At 38.7% G+C, this 16703-nt stretch overlaps 7 protein-coding genes across 7 annotated transcripts; 2 read left to right on the top strand and 5 right to left on the bottom strand.

Annotated features, from left to right (window-relative positions):
• Positions 1-12: 12 nt before the first annotated feature.
• NEPG_00295 (uncharacterized protein) lies at positions 13-1428 on the top strand (the record flags this gene model as incomplete). The annotated part of the gene is made up of 1 exon (XM_013202673.1): positions 13-1428. One exon carries the CDS (start codon positions 13-15, stop codon positions 1309-1311), a length of 1299 nt encoding a protein of 432 aa, XP_013058127.1. The 3' UTR covers positions 1312-1428.
• A 139-nt stretch (positions 1429-1567) lies between these two features.
• Positions 1568-7099, bottom strand: NEPG_00294 (atypical/PIKK/ATR protein kinase; the record flags this gene model as incomplete). The annotated part of the gene is made up of 1 exon (XM_013202672.1): positions 1568-7099. One exon carries the CDS (start codon positions 7097-7099, stop codon positions 1643-1645), a length of 5457 nt encoding a protein of 1818 aa, XP_013058126.1. The 3' UTR covers positions 1568-1642.
• Positions 7100-7111: 12 nt separating this feature from the next.
• Positions 7112-8152, bottom strand: NEPG_00293 (uncharacterized protein; the record flags this gene model as incomplete). The annotated part of the gene is made up of 1 exon (XM_013202671.1): positions 7112-8152. The coding sequence occupies one exon, from the start codon at positions 8150-8152 to the stop codon at positions 7112-7114; it is 1041 nt and encodes a 346-aa protein (XP_013058125.1).
• Positions 8153-8352: 200 nt separating this feature from the next.
• On the bottom strand, positions 8353-11440 carry NEPG_00292 (uncharacterized protein; the record flags this gene model as incomplete). The annotated part of the gene is made up of 1 exon (XM_013202670.1): positions 8353-11440. One exon carries the CDS (start codon positions 11438-11440, stop codon positions 9734-9736), a length of 1707 nt encoding a protein of 568 aa, XP_013058124.1. The 3' UTR covers positions 8353-9733.
• A 166-nt stretch (positions 11441-11606) lies between these two features.
• Positions 11607-12338, bottom strand: NEPG_00291 (uncharacterized protein; the record flags this gene model as incomplete). The annotated part of the gene is made up of 1 exon (XM_013202669.1): positions 11607-12338. One exon carries the CDS (start codon positions 12336-12338, stop codon positions 11607-11609), a length of 732 nt encoding a protein of 243 aa, XP_013058123.1.
• Positions 12339-12381: 43 nt separating this feature from the next.
• Positions 12382-13686, top strand: NEPG_00290 (uncharacterized protein). Its single transcript, XM_013202668.1, has one exon. The coding sequence runs from the start codon at positions 12394-12396 to the stop codon at positions 13672-13674; it is 1281 nt and encodes a 426-aa protein (XP_013058122.1). The 5' UTR covers positions 12382-12393; the 3' UTR covers positions 13675-13686.
• A 169-nt stretch (positions 13687-13855) lies between these two features.
• NEPG_00289 (uncharacterized protein) lies at positions 13856-16433 on the bottom strand (the record flags this gene model as incomplete). The annotated part of the gene is made up of 1 exon (XM_013202667.1): positions 13856-16433. The coding sequence occupies one exon, from the start codon at positions 16431-16433 to the stop codon at positions 14130-14132; it is 2304 nt and encodes a 767-aa protein (XP_013058121.1). The 3' UTR covers positions 13856-14129.
• Between the last annotated feature and the right edge of the window lie 270 nt (positions 16434-16703).

Below are 16703 nucleotides of genomic sequence, written 5' to 3'. Positions count from 1 at the left end.
TTCTTTTGTTTCATGGTTATCGACATAAAGGAAATGAGAGAGCTTATGCCAAGTCTTTCGATCTCACTATGCGGTCTTTTTCTTATGACTATGACACTGCACGCACACCTGGGTGAAGAGTATATTAAGCCCATGCATTACCTCTTCATTCTTAATTCTATGCTGTGCTTTAAGAATAACATAGAACTAAACTATGCCGACCTAATGAGCAGCACTGTTAAAAGGTCTCGTCTGAACAGAACCCCGATGTCTACAATTTCTTTAATTGAATACGTATTTGACTCTGGGCTTAACATGTTCTTTGTTTCAATAGGGTTCAGTATCCTTATAGGCATATGCTCTAATTACAAAAATATACTAGAGATACTCCTTATAAATGACATACAGAAGAACCTTCTATTTATAATAAGTACATCTGCCACTGCTTTCTTTGCTGGTGCATGTAGCTGTATATGTACGTTCATGTGTGTGGTATTCTGTATATTTATAAGTATTTGCTTTAATTTTGACTCTGATAATATTCTACTCCCTATTATTGCATCTCTCTCTGACTATGTCTGTACAATTTCTTTAATTTATTTTTCAGAAAGTATTTATGTGCAGATAAGCAAAGCGTACCCAGCAATAATTGGAAATACTTCAATTTTCCTACCAAAATTTTATTATCAAGTGTTCATAACAAACAGTGTTTTAATTGGACTAATTGTGATGCTGCTTAGAGTTCTTTATACGCAAGTGGAGCACATGCCTAAATTGAAATTATTTGGGTCTTGGTCACTTGGGTTGGCTTTTATAATTACAATGGTAGCTGGCCATCTCATAAATACTTTATCTTTATTTAATCCGTGGATGGGGTGTGTTATTCCTTTGTTTAATGGTATAGCTGGTTCTGTCATTCTTATATACGTTGGCAAGGTCACTACGTACATCAGTGCACAGGAGGGTGAGGACAGTGCCGATGTCATTTCAATCAGCAGTGGGGATAATGTAAAATCAGACAAGTATATAGAGAATCCAAATAATGTACGTACTTTATACACTTTAATATTCACTGCTACGTGCCTGGCACTGTTCGCGTGCTGTCTTTTAAGGATTTTCTTTACTGGAATACCCACGATGTATGTTCTTCTATTTGGAGTTCTTTTAAATGTAGAGATAATCCTTTTATACTACATAACAAATATTGTTGTATTTATCCTTCAAACCTTAAATATGGATGTTTCTTATAATATTGTACCCATTCTCAATGCAGTGAGTGATTTATTGGGTATATGCGTGCTGTATAGTGCTCTGTATTTTATTATGCCATGATTGCAATCGGTGTTTTCTGGGTATTTCGCTGTTCTAACGGTTTACACCGTGACAAATTATTTTCGTATTCTCAGATGAATCTAATGCACACCTGAATAAGACTGTTTAACCTGCCATAATAAACTAACTAACACATAAGTCTACTCCTCTGCTTTGTTTGGGTGTTCTGTGATGGGCGGCCGGCTGTATATAGATAAATTAAATTTAAATAACCCGTACATAAAATATTATATTCTATTCTAATGTGAATACTTTGGTATTTTTGTATTTTTATTTAAATTGAAATTATGCGAGTTGAAGGATTTCCATGTAATTGACTCTTGATTTTCGGTTATATAAAGGGAAGCCACCAGACGTACATCTTACCAAGAGAGTCTAAGGATGTACTTCTTTCAATTAAGACGGAAGATTTAGTTATTTCGTCATCAAAATCAAGTTTAGCTTTTGTTTTTTCGATTATTTGAATTGCTGTTTTTGTATTATTCCTTCCTGTCCACTCTCCTAATGGATCGTGCACGAATCCCAGAAGATTTGCAACGATCAGGTCTCTATTGGCTGATAAAAACTTAAGAACTCTTTCAAGCGTAAGTTTATACTGACCTTCTTCTTTTGTTGGCCCAAAAGCCGCCACTATGTTTTGGGTGAGCCTGAATGGAACAGTTTCAGGCACAGTGAGTGCATGCCCTTTGTCAAATATACAGTTAAGGTCTACATGAACGGTCTCTCCTGTGATGCTGTCAAATAAAATATTTTCACAGTGCCTGTCTCCTAGCCCCATTAAATACCCAACTGCATTCATTACAGCGTACGTTATTGTATACCTTTTCCTGGACTGCAGCCATTCTACTGGATGTGTGAATTGCCGTAAAAAGTATGTTGGGAGCACTGGAGAAACTCTTTTTAAAAGGTCTTCTAGATTCTTTCTGCCAAGCATAACGATCTTTTTGGTAAATCCAAATTCAGCTGCTATCTCTTTTATGTTGATTCCCACTGTAGAGTGCAGCTTGCTGCATATATCCTTAAGAGTTACAAGGTTTTCTACAAATTCAATTATCCCCATCTTCTCTGTTATTGGCACTACAGTATACACTCGTATGTTGAATGCACGGCACTTGTTATCACTCTGAAACAGAGAATTCAAGAGTAAGTTTAAGTCCATAAACCCTGCATCTTTTCTCAGATCATCATTTGCCTTGCACAGGAATGACTTGTAGCACCCCGTGGACGTAATGGTCTCTATCTTCTTGGGCTTTTGAAGAGTCGCAAAAACGTACATATTATCCGAAATACTGATGATCTCAGATAAAAAGTCATCAAATGGAGCAGGAATACCTCTGCTGACAATTATTGACCCCCCTAGAATTGATGGGATTGAAACCATCCCACTGCCCGCTGAATGCATACTTAGCTTGGAAAGTGTCTGTGTAAAGGCCATTACATCAGAGAATAATTTCCTAAATGTGAAGGAGGTCTTCTCTATTAGTTTGTGAATCGCAGTGTTCTTTTTGTTGTTGAATAAAGAAAGAGTTCGCCATGCAAACTCAGATGGAAACTCTTCAATCAGCCTAAGCGATATCTTCTGAAGAAGTGCTTCCACGGTCTTTTCCTTATGTGAGAGTCGAGTGAGTATTTGGATGTAGCACCGCCTGAATATTTTAATGTCTACATTATGGACAGTATCCATCATTTCTGTAGCACAAGAAGCTACGCTGTCTCTAGTAAATAGTGGATTGGTTGTGCCAGTGATGTAATGAATAAGCTTAGGGATTATTTCAGGTGCCTTTTCACTTCCGCACTCTAATGCCATGCAGAACATTTTAAATGCCTGTACTGGCTGCTTTTTCTCCAGATACTTTCCATACCTAAAATATAAGCGTTCATTTGTCTTCAGCGAAGAAAGTGCATTTTTATATATTTCTTCAGAATTTTCTATTTCTGTATTTAAAAGGATTGCCTTCTCCTTATATTTACTGTTAATGGGCAAATTATCCATTAGGCGCTGTAGAGCCTGCTTAGCCAGGCTTTTATTATTTTTGTCTAAATGGATTTTTGCTTTCTCATAAAACACTCTCCAGTCGTCCTTTAGAATAGATCGGATTAAAAGTTTCTCGGAGAGTTCGCACTGCTCAGACTTTCTTGCTATTCTTACGCCGTAAAGAAGAGCGTCCTCTTCAGCGCGTGCCACTTCAGGAACTGCCGGAAGGAGTTGAAACAGATTTCTGTGTATTTCTGATACGCGGAGTGACTGATATGTTCTAGGCAACTCTCTCCTGTCCTTGATTATTTGAAGTGCCTTTGGCAGAGGTACTGTTTGAAGAATCTGGCAGTCCTGCAGTAAGTGTATGTCTATAAGGAATGACTTTAAGCTGGATGTATCCCTGTCAAAAGAGTACGATGGAGCAGTGCATGCCCATTTTTGAATTGCATGCTCTGCCTTCTGAAATATTTCTGTTGGTGTTTTTTCGTCACTAATTGATTTAAAGAGTTCTTCATACTTTGCATCCATCTGTGATGTGGCTGGCTTATGCTGTAGGATCTCTTTGTTCAGATATGCATAATTTGCATGTTCGTTATTTATTTTTAGCTCTGCTGCTAAATTGACTGGTGACAGCTTTGTAATTTCAGCATTTATGCCAAAAACTACATCTTTCTCCTCTATCTTCAAATACTCTTTTTGTATCTCTGTAAGAAGTGCGTCTTTCTCCGTTGAATTTTTACAGTCCTGTAATTGTACTTCAAGGATTCTAATGGTGAGGTGCCTGTCCTTCACATGCCTACTGCAAAGCAGCAACTCTTCATCTGTAAATATACTGTTCATATACTGTGCGCTTGATATAATGCACCGAAGAATGTCTAAATCCACGAGTGCACCCGCTTTTATATCCCTGAAAATCGGAAGGAAGTGCTCACGAATACTCTCTTGGTGTGAAGGCTTAAGAGAATAAATCATCAAAAATAAGTATGACTGAAGAAGTGACTCCTTATGCCGCTGTGGCCACTTCTTTCCCGATAGAGTGTCTAGAATCGCAAGTGTATCGTGTAGAATATGGAATTGATACTTTTTAACCGGAATCTGTGCCAGTGCTGTAATTACATTTATCAGGAACTGTGCATGTGATATTCCCCTTCTGTACGGTGCACACTGCCTCTCGCTTTTTATTTCCTGTAGCCGCCCTGCATCCATTTCTATAATATACTGTGAGGTCTGCAATTTCCCTAATAAATCCGTGAATTCAGTGAAATTATTTGTTTTTATGTCTTTCAAAAGTTCTTGTATAATATACTGCAGAAGATCATCATGCGTTTCGTAGTAGATGGGAACAAATATTTTCAAAATCAAAAATTCAGCCATGTAATCTTTCCTTTCTTCATAGTCAAAATTCACGCACCTAACGGTTTTATCCAGAAACACATCTGAAATATCGTTTCTTTCCTCTAACGCATCGATTCCAAAAATACCAAAACACGCAAGTGCCTGCAGAGCTTCTTTATCCTTTGAGTCGCTGTACATCCTATACAGAGAAATAATCAATCTCCGGCACTGTGCCCAGTGGCTTTGAGCAAAGGAGTGTATCTCTGCGTGGGATGCTTTTAAAATCAGCGGGAGTATTTTCTTAATAGAGAGAAATTCAAGTGATGCTCGCAATTTCAAGTACGGATGTATCCGGATAACAGCTTCTTTAAATGTAGATGCCTCTTCAAAATAAAGCGATGTATCCTCACCCACTAACTGCTCGATCATTATTTTCTGTTCTTTGGACAAGTCCTGCGCAATCATATACCTGTTCTGTATAATATCGTGCTTCTCTGACTTTTCGATTAACTGATTAAAGAACTGTGTCTTACTGCAGTGCATATCACAGCAGCTCTCCTTTCCTTTAATATTCCCCGTATAAATCAGAAACAGAATTATTTCTTGTACTTCCTGTATGTAATACTTTCCGTCTTGCTGGCAGGTATATGACAGTGCCGTATGGATTAGGTTAAACACACAGTTATTAATCGGGATAATCTTCTCTTCTAGAACCTTCCTGGTTGCACAAAGAATGGATATAAGAGAGTGGCCAAACAGAAGGTCCTTTATATTTATCCCGCACTCTTTAAAGAACCCGGCTGGCTCTGGAATTGCCAGGAATATAGTAACAGCCACCTCCACACCAATATTATTCATCGTGTTCTTTAACTGCTCTATTAGCTCTGCCCAAAGACCGCCCCCCTTTTTTGTTTCGTGTATATATATGGCATAGTATATAAAAATAGTCGGCAGGTTTGTATAGTACTCGTCAACACGCTCTGTCTGCCACAGCCTGGGCGCTAAATAGTACTTCTCCATCTCTAGAAACTCCTTTACTGACGCATACCCGTATAAATAAGAAAGTGTGCCAAATGCATCTGTTTTTAAGTCATCGGTTGCCCGGTATATAAAATGGTCTAAAATGAGTGGCTTTGCAATTTCTAAGCTTTTCCTGTGCTTCTTTCCAACTGCCCGTACAATTGTTTTCGTATAAAAAGAGGTTTCCCTCTTCAGGAGTGCATGGCTCAGAAGAGCTGTTGCAAACCCTATTTTTTTAGTCCCGTGCACCTTATACAGAATATTTAAAACCAGAAGGATTTTCTGTACGGAACTTTCCTTGCACGCCGCCTTCGCTTGGCTAATCACATACTCTTCATTCGCACCGTGCATAGAAAAACAGTGAAGAACAGAAAATAATAACTCTTTCTCTTCTTTACTCTCTGTCTGCTTTTTTTCTATTCTCTTCAGTGAAATAACGACATAATTAAGATATTTATGCGTCTGGTACTTCTTCAAGTGAAGGATGCCCCTGGGGAGTATATTCTTTGCGATTAAAGAATGAACAAGAGTCTCCCCAATTAACTTATCCACCTCTGCATCTATGCGCATTCTGTGCAATAAATAATATCGGATATGTTCTGAATTGATTCTTTCTTTACAGTGCGGAGACACACAGTCGATATACTCAGGCACTAGCACAGAAGATACGTCTGGATTCTCCTCCAGTAACCTTTCTATACAAAAAATAACAGGAAGAAGGTGGATTGTCTGCTTGTCCCGTATAAATAAAGGATCAATCATGTGAATCGGAATCTGGCGAGTGCTGAAATTTTCGTATGGACACGATTCTTCCTTTAATAGTCCCAGAAGGACCTTCTGCGCCGGGTTTGTTTTCTCATACGGCCAGTCATTTTTTACCAGCACTTTCACTTTCTCCACATACCCCCGGTTCTCAATTTGTCTTTTAACCACCCCAACGATTTCTTCTAAATATTCCTGTGTTCTGTGCGATCTTCTTTTTTTTATGGTCTCTATCAGAAGGAGTGAGTACCTGATCTCAAGTGCCACAACTTTCGATCTTTTCGCGAGGTAGAACAAAACACTCACCTGCACAATTTCAGGTGAGAAGACTGGCACTTTCTCTGACTTTATCTTTAAATCTAAAACATCAATGAATTCCCTCAGCAAAGACTCCTCCTTATGCGTAAACTGTAATGGTTTCCCAATTATGTAATTAATCAGCCGTATCCCGTCAAATTTCCTTTTTAACTGTACAAATCCATATCTGGCAAGCTTTTTCGATATTCTAATGAACTCTCCCATAAAAATAAATATTTCGGATACTTCTAATTTGTCCTCTTCAATCCTCTCCAGCACCGCATTTGCTACTTTTCTGCTTTGAATTCTCTCAGCTGAGTCTAAAAATATCCGGTGCGGATCCTCCCTCAAAGACACATTACACAGCACTTTTTCCTTTGTAAATAATTCATCCATAAAAAAGAAAGTTTATTCTATTCTTAATATGGCCTCCTCAAATGACCCAGCGGACAATTCGCCATCTTCATTTGCGTATGCATAAATATTAACGGTATCAGTTGGTAAACTCACTGTAACACTTTCTATTCCTGTAGATCTTCTTTCTACAATCTCTCCATTTTCCATGTCGAAAAGAGAAATGGTTTCATCACTGGATGCAGATACAATATACCTGTCCATGGACACAACAAGATTGTTTATCTTCTTACTGTGTGCTGCAAAGGTTCTTTCTTTGCTTTGGCTGGTTGTGTATACGATATCTCCACTTACTGTTCCTGCAGTGACAGAATTGCCAGTAGAAGAAATACTTGTAATTCCATTCTGTGCAGTGAATAATTTGACTTCTTTTCCTTCTCTTGTGTCCACCATGTACGCAGCTGCCTCATCAGAGAAGTATATTAAAGAATCCTTCAGTGCAATTGCTTTTTGTTTTCTGGTGTGTGTGAACGTGTTCTTCTGTGTGGTGATATCCCAGGCTTTAATTGTCTCTGCGTCATTTGTGAGTATACTTGTTGTCTCTGCAACTATACTGTTTATCTTTGATGCATGTGCTGGTATTATACCGTCTGGCAGGAAATGGTTAGTCACGAACATTCTGTATATGGCAATTGTTCCATCCTCGTTTGATACAAAAGTGAGTGGATCTTCATTTCTGTCGCATACTGCTAGACCAGTTGGTATGCCGTGCAGGAATACATCGTGGTGTACATAGAATGCATTTGTTTCACTGTCTAATAAATACGTGTCAAGTCTTAACTCGTCATCTTCTGTGGTTAGTGCAACTGCAATTCTGTCAGTTGGCCGTATTTCATTGTCTTCTTTTTCTTCGCTGCTTATTTCCTCTTCACTCTCATTCTCTATGTTTGCTGTGCCACTCACTTCATCAAATAACTCCTGTGGCTCTTTCATGTAGTAGTGCGCATAGTAGTCAAATGTCTCCCTTGTTGGCACGTACTTAACTGGTGCTTTACACTCCTTCCCGGCTGTCAGTATACAGGACTGAATAATCATAAAAATTAGCACAGAAAAATAAACTTAATACCAACCGCCGTGCAAATTATTCCATAACCAAGAGTACGTGAGCATTCAACTGTCCCTGCAGTAATTACTCTATTCTTATGGTTTATTGTATAAATAAGGCTATTTCTTGGTTTAGTGCTAATTTACACCTGTTAATAGAGAGTATTATAAATAGAATTTATTTAATGGCACGTATGGCAGACTGTAAAGTAGACAGAATATAGAATAAGTGCAGGAATTACTCAGGAATGATTTCTGGTATTTTTTGTTTGTGTTCCAATAACTGATTATACCTAATTTGTACTTCTTCAATTTCTTTAAGCATTTCTATTCTTATGTAATAAACGGGGCAGTCTCTGTTACTGCACACAATGGGGGTATGCCTTGAATCTTGCATGTCCTGGCACTCTCTCATGATTAGGTGGTATGCACACTGTAACCCGAAGAGTACTTCATACGTCTGCCTAAGCACTGCTGGATACGATTTATCACACACTTTACAGACTGGATAGATCCCTGACCTGCAAATTACGCACGTCTTCTTCTTTTTAAAGAATGCAGCTATCCCCTTGGGCATTTCTCTTACTTTATTGTTTGCTCCTACGCCCATTATATAGTTAGCTGGTGGGTTAAGGATGTCAAGTATGTCCTTGATTACGTATGATAGAAGTCTCTCAAGCGGCTTAGTGAGCTGGTTCTTTAGGTAGTACAGCGTATCAATTGGTAGATTATTTTTTAGTGCATAGACGGGATCTTCACTCCTTTCATGCAATGGTCCCTTTCCTTGGATAATAACATACGGCACTCTGTCACCGCGGCCTGGTCCTGTGCCCTCTCTTTTCTTCATCCTCTCTGCAAGAGCTACGTGCGCAAGAGAGACGGAGTAATCTTCGCCTTGTTTTGCGATTGACTTTGTAATGATCAGCTGACTAATACCTATTCTATTACTCAGAAGCTCATTCACTCGGCTTTTTATAAGCTTTCTTGTTCCGTCGACATCGCCCTCTAGGAATACTTTGTTTATGCACTCTTTCATTAGATCTCGTACAAGCAGGCAGTTGTCTCTCCGCACTGTCTCAATTCCCTTTGTGTCAATCCGCCCGGGATCCTTTGCCGATGTTTTTGTGCAGCCCGCATACCTTTTTTTATTTATAAGCACAAACGGGTGGTAAACCTTCTCAAATTCTAGCGTTAGTGGACTGGGCAGCCTAGAAGATACAAACTCAGATATTTCTTCTCCCACTTGAAAGGCCTGTTCTATTGTAAGGCCTGGCTGTGTGACCATAACTGAATCTGTATCACCATACGCTACAAATAAATTCCACGGGGCTTTCTTTTTTATTTCTACTATTTCTTGATTTTCTTCTTCAGCCGTGGAACTGTGCACTCTTTCTCCTTTGTTGTAATTATTCTCTACTAGCTCTTTTGTTTTTTTCAGTATTTCTCTTCCAAACCCTGTTACACTCCTAGATATCGGTATGCATGGAAGTCCTGTCTTAGAGGCACCCGTAAATCCGTATACAGAATTAGCGGATACCTTCAATGCCAGCTGTCTTGCGTTTAATGATGCTTTTAGTTCGGGATCTTTTGTGTTCTTAAGCTCTGCACGCACGGCTTTCTTCCCTCTAATAAGCTGGTAAGAATGACTGGGAGCAGTCCTGGCTTCTTTTCTCTGCGCAGGAAATAATCTCCAGTGGGGGACTCTGTGTAGTCGTCCTTATCCATGTGCGCCACTTGCTCTTTACTAAGAAGAGTTGTGTAGCAGAGATTGTACGCCATAATAATAGATGGGTACAGAGATGCATAATCAAGAACTACCACTGGATTACTGTAAAACCCTCTGTTTGGTTCCATTACGTATCCACCCTCATACGTCTCCTCTGCCCCTATAATCACCGGCAGAATATAATTATATTTCTTTGCCTGCCTAAGCAGCTGTGAGAGTACTCTAATACCCTGCCCCCGGTTTACCAAAAACTCTACTGGAACACCCGTTACCCGTGCAAGCTCGCAGTAATTAATGAACAGATTTTTTGTGTACATAATTCTAATGGGTAAATAAGTATCCTTAAGACAGTACACGCCGAGCCTCTTCCTTGTTTCATCTGTCCCATTATACAGTGGCTTTATCTGCGTGTAGTGCACATCTTCCTTTTGCTCACCCAGAAAAACAGAACTAACTGCGTTCAGTGAGTAGCTGTGCAGTTTAAACTCCTTTTTCACGATATCCAGCATATCAAATACTAGCCGGCCCGGCACTACCAGGAGGGCGGGTGCTGTAAATCCACTCTTCTGTTCATTAGAAGTGCTGTTCTTTGCATCCCCATTTTTATTAGAATTATTTGAATCTTGTTTAAACAGTCCCTGCGTTGTCTCTGCCGGTTCGTCTGTTCTGGAGAAATATTTGAATTTTGTCAGTCCAAGTGCCTTGGCCCTGTTTAGCAGATACGGCATGTCAAACTGTGTTATGTTGTACCCTGTGAGCACATCTGGGTTAAGTGCTGAAACCCACTGCGACCACGCAGTAAGCATTTCTTTCTCATCCATGAACGAAAAAATAGTAACACCCGGTATGGGATTAGTGGGCCTTGTGCAGAAAAGGACCTTTTCAATAATGACTGGGCTTGGATAGACTGCCACTGCATTCCCTATTTGCACAACTGGATCGTGCTGTGGTGTTGGGAATTTATTGTCCTCTCCTATACACTCTATGTCCAAACTAAGTATTTTAATTGGGGGCAGCTTTACCACCGACTTATTTGGAGATATTTTCGTACTGTCTGCTGTAAGAAGTAGCTTGTTGTTTTTATGTTCTTGTGTTTCTGGGAGCACTTCTACATACCCCATTCCAACTAAACCTGTATCTACCATAAATCTAATAATATATCCTATGTTTGTCTCGAATACGTTCCTGGGCTCATGCGTTCTGTCTATTCTAATAAAGTGCTCTTTTACTGCTGTGCACACTGACTGAATTAATTTAGGTGTTCTTACATATATTTGGTAGTACTCATTCTCTCCCTCTGAATATCCGTATATATTAGACTTAATTACTGTGCTGATTTTAACTATCTCTTTATGCACTTTCTTAAGTGATTCCTCATTAATTATTTCTCCTGGCACTTTGCTTATGTAGAAATAGTGCAAATGGCCAGATACTGTGCACTCAACCTCTTCTCCACTTTCTGTCTTTCCCTGCATGTGCACTTGCGGTCCATCATCTGTCACTGTGTAATAAATATACAGCGGCAGAAATATAATACTTCCTGGCGTCTCCATAAAAGTTTTAAAACGCAAAATTAAAAATACGTGCACTCAGCCACAGCCCGGGCACAGTGCATTTCTGCTGCATGCATGCACTGCAATTTCGGAATATCTTCTCGTTTTGTTTTTACTGAGTGCCTGGTAAAAAATAGTGCTATGTTAAAATAGTGATTTATTGAAGTTACTCCTGTACTGGCTCTTCTGCAGATGGTTTATCTTCCCAGTCCACTTCACTATCTCTCTCTTCCTCTTCCTTTAGCTTTTCTTTCTCTGCCATTCCTGCTTCTATCTCTGCTGGGTCTCTGTAGAAGTATGAGTCAACTAAGAGTCTAATCTCGCTGGTCATGTCGACATCTCCCTGCATGTATTTAACAAGCTGCCCAAGAATGAAGAAAATAGCTCCAATAGAGGTGGCAGATCTGTTGTTGCACGGTATAACACAGTCAATTAGGTCTACATCATTATCGGTGTTGGCTAAGGAGATGCATGGCACGTTAATAAAGGATGCTTCTGTGATGGTCTGTTTGTCAGTGAATGGATCTACAGTGACAATTAGTCTTGGCTCAGAGATGCCTTTAATGGAAGCTTTGTTGGTGAATGTTCCTGGCACAAAGCTAGTGGTGATGTGAGTGGCTCCTACTGCCTTTGCAAATATTCCTGCTGGCTTGTAACCAAACTTCTTGTTGCTGACTACAACAATGTCCTTTCTGTTTTTGTAGCTAACTATTATCTGAGCTGCTAAAACTAATTTGTCCCATGTCTTCTGTAAGTTGAACACGTAAACTTTGTCCTGTCTTCTACCGTATGTGTAATCTTTCATTTTGTGGTTTAAGCTCTGTCCTCCAAGATGGCATGTTGCTGCGATCAGTAATTTTGAATAGTCTGTTGGTATTGGTATTCTAGCTGCACACATTTAATAAGTCCAGGGGATAATAAAAAATAGAAGAAAAACAGAAAAGAATATAAAAATGACCAGACCCAAAGAAAGTGAAAATACTGCAAAAGAAGGAAAAGAGTCGGAATATTTTGGTATGACGCCCGAAGAAAAGAGTGATTATTTAGAAGGAAAATTATACATCCTCAACAGGAATAGCATGGAGAGAGAAAAGGCGTGGGTAGAAGAGAGCGAGCGAATAAAAGAAGAGCGGCTTAAAATGGGGAGTAAGCTTGAAGAGATGAAGAGAGAAATAAACAGACTAAAAGAAGAGTTAAGAGAAGAGAAGGCAGAGAGCAGAATGATTAAAAGAATAAAAAATGAAAGACACTCTTTATGCGGTGATAATGCACACACGCAGTCAACTCAGTCTAGTATAGGAAGCATTAGAATTAACCAACATGAGCGTACAAGGCATATTACTAGCCATAGCCACATAGTACAAGCACATACAGAAAGTATTAAAAATATTTCAAATGCTGAAAATATTTCAAATACAAGAAATACTGAAAATACCGTGAATATAATAAGGCAGGAGTATAAACAAGAACATATAGAGGGAACAGTGCATACGGTAAAGTGCAGTGAAATATCTACTGTAAATAATTCTGAACTATGTTGGAATAAACCTGCTGAATCTCTTGCTGTAAGAAGTCAAATACCCGAGAACGAGGCAGCAGCACCATTACCTATTGAATGGATACTTTCCCATCTTAAAGGAGAAGTTTTGTTTGGTCTTTCTGATTTATCTTCAAATAAGCTTAAAGTATTTGGAAGGTTTTTTAAAAGAGAATTTGACTCGCTGTACAACAAAAAAGAAGTTCTTGCTGGGATTGAAGGAACTAAAAGCACTAAGCATTTGATTAAATGTCTTTTATATCTTTCAGACCGGCCAGAGATAATATCTAGCTGTATGCCGTATGTGTTTATGAAGCATATTGTGCCTGATGGAAAGCTTTATATTAAAGATATTGTTAGAATCTTGTATAAAGTAGGACTGGCTCCATTTCTACAGAGTACAAATACGATTGATGATGTAAAGAGGTTTTTTAATGAGTGCTCAGAATCTGAAGAGTTATTTTCGTTAATAGAAACACTTGCAGAGAGAAGTCCGCGCGCTGTAGCTAGATTTATTTCTGAGGAATATTTAGTGCACGTCTGTAAAATCCATCCAGATAGAGCCAGTATAGTAATTGGGTTTCTAGAAGGGTGCGGTGCATATTCTGGATCATCAGAGGCAATTATTGCTTTGCATGCATTCTCTGGCAGATCACAGTATAATTCACCGAATAAAGAATATACATTCTTTCTATAATAAATGTAAAGTATCTGAAAATAAAAATATTTTTTATTCTTAGCCTTACTCCTTTAGAATTCTTTTATTTAATGCTTAGTATAATGATATACTCTATGGTAACCAGTCCTTGCTGTAATAATACTATATTTCAGCATATAATTTTATTAGAGTAGAGGATATTAGTACATGTGTAACTGAATGGGCTTACTAAATATTGTATTATTTATGTGAAATTGTATGTTTGTGCTATTATAACATGCGGTATTTGATTGATTTGTTGTATTAATTGTATTTGGCTTGTTTGTTGGTTTAAGTGTGTAATGAATGGAGAGTGCTTGGTGTTTTTTTATTTTGTTTAATTTTGATTTATTTCAGAGTTATCAAATAAAGGAACGTGTTCATTTTTATGTAGAACAGTGGACACTTTTTATTTTTTACATTCAATTGTTTATTAAATCAAAATATTAACTGTGTTAATTCAGATACTTTTTAGCAAAGTCTTTATAAAACCGCTGGGACTTTGCCACTTCTCTGTTGCTCATTTTTAACCAGAAAAGTGCTTGAAATGGTGTTGTAATTCCTATAAAGTCCTTTGGTGCTATTCCATCTTTAATACGCTTATAGTGTGACTCATCTGTAAGAAGATCAAACAAGCGAGAGGTAACTTCTGAAATATTTCCCTTTTGAATTATGTACCCATTAACGCCATCTTTAACCTGCAATGGAAGCCCTCCCACATTGTACACAATTACTGGGACTTGTTTCATTAGGGCTTCAGTGACTTTCACTTCAAACCCTTCAGCAATACTTAGCTGGCAGGAGATGTATGCATTTTGTAGGATTAAGTTCAGAAGCTGATCAACCGGGGGAAGAGAAATCTTTGTAATAAGGTGCCTGATCTCCTGAAATTTGTTTGCTTCAAGCCTTTTACTTAGTGCATGAAAAATTGTCTTTGCTTCTGGGTCGTCTACACTGCCGTGCCCACAGAATACTAAGCCAATGTCAAATTCCTTTTCTGGAAAGGATTTTTTATACGCACAGAAAAGGCCATAATATGCATCCAAGAGATCATTAATCCCCTTGGATGGATCGAATCTAGCCACCTGCACAATGTATCTCCGATTAAAATCAACTGGATTCTCACCATTATCTATGCAAATCTGATTGAACAGCCTTTGGTAATACGTCTTAGCAAGCAGACTGAGTGGTTTGTTCAGTCCGTCTAGCTGGTTTGTACCTGCTGGCTGGAATAATACTTTAGACTCGGGCACATCTGCTGGTACAGTCTCTTTGAACGGGTGGTTTACAAAATAATCGACATGCACAAGGCTTTCCCACATAAACTGCCACAGGTTATCAATTGCTGTAAGATTCTGTTTATCCGTACTCCTTCCCATGAGATCTGTTCTGATCTGTATATGCGACCTGTATATTATTAGTATATTGGGAAAGTCTCGCTTTATTAGCTGTGCAAGCCTAGAGACCTGGTGGTCGTCTAAAACCACAACAGTACTCTTTTTAATTCGCTCTTTCCAGTGCTCTGCGTAATTCGTTTCTATCCAGTTGTCTATTTTTGATTTATCCGTATCACTTAGCCAAATGGTTTCATCTGGGCTGCTTGCATTTTCTTCTAGCTCACTTTTAGTGTGTGCACTGTTATTAAATGCATTCTGTAGGACATTGTGCACCTTCATTTTTGTTATGCTAAATACTGAGCTGCTTGGAGTACACACGTACCACTCAGCATCAACATTAATAATCTGTAAGTACCGAATGAGAGAATGCCTCATTAAAGCGACCCCGCCGCCCTGTGCTGTAGAGCTAAAGAATGTTATTTTTTGGTTGTTTTCTGCCATTGATTCTGACTCCTTCAGCAAATCCAGCATAAATTCATAGCTTTTTTCACCAATTGATGGCCGGTAGTGCTCAACTGAGCAGTACCAAATATACCCAGAATCTACAATTACTTTGTTATTCTCTCCTATTGTAAGCACAGACAAGTTGTTGTTTGGAAAGAGTGAGGCACACTTTCTTGCAAGAAATTCCGACTGCTTCTTTTGTGTAACACAGTCACTTGGAAAGAAGCACGGAAGAATATCATACTTATTCCAAAGAATTGACTTTATCTTGTCTCCAAGCTCATTATGACTAAGTATTCTTGAAGCAAAACCAAGGCCAACAATTTTCACTGCATTCCCCTTTGTATATTCTCCCAGCCACTTGTCCAGTGTTACTATTAAGACATTAATAAGAGCAGACGACACTTCTTCCTTAAACATATCAACTGCCACATAGTTCTTTGGCATTGTGCCTTTAAGCATTAACTCGCCGTCCCGTATTAGCGGCGGTGCTCTAGAAGCAAAGCGCACGCACTCTCTTGGAATTTCTTGTTTAAACTCTGTCTCTGTACTTCCTCTACAGCACTTAGCACAGTCTAATGCCAATTCTTCCTCTAAACCCGATTTAGGCATGTGCCGGGTAATTCCGTCTGTTGGTGCAGTGAAGTATGCAGGCAAGCAGATTCTTTTTTCAATTGATATGTAAAACCCTCTTATTTCATCCATTTCCATACTATCATTTGTCTCTGGTGCCTGCATTAGCTCAGGCGTTATAAGAGGAGATCGCAGTTTTTCTCCTGTGCTGTTAATAATTGGAAACGAGTACGATTTCGTACCGAGCGAGAATAGCCCATCATTAATTGCTATGCAAATGTCTAAAGAAGGATTTGTTGTATTTACACCTACTGATATCCCTAAGAAGATAGATTTATACACCATATTATTCTAAAACTTTTCACTATTTATAGGTGAAATGTTAGGCTAAGCAAAAACCAAACACCCGAAAAAGATAAAACAAAGTGTTAAAACCTTCCAATCCATAAAACACTGGCAAAGCACTGAAATACCCCGAATATTGAAGATACCCCAAAATATTTTAAAATTTAAAGCATAAATATTCTATTAGCCTCTTTATTAATAATGTATAAGGCATGGCTCAGACACAGCCTAAACAATTCAATTATTTGAACATATTCAGCCAACTATGTA

Source organism: Nematocida parisii (genome assembly GCF_000250985.1).
Source record: "Nematocida parisii ERTm1 unplaced genomic scaffold supercont1.1, whole genome shotgun sequence".
NCBI classification, from domain to species: domain Eukaryota; kingdom Fungi; phylum Microsporidia; genus Nematocida; species Nematocida parisii.
Note: the sequence above shows the minus strand (reverse complement) of the source record. Positions and strands in the feature narration are given on the sequence as shown.

Excerpts from the sequence above, each read along its gene's own strand:
- NEPG_00290 (XM_013202668.1), top strand. The coding sequence starts at position 12,394 with ATGACCAGACCCAAAGAAAGTGAAAATACTGCAAAAGAAGGAAAAGAG.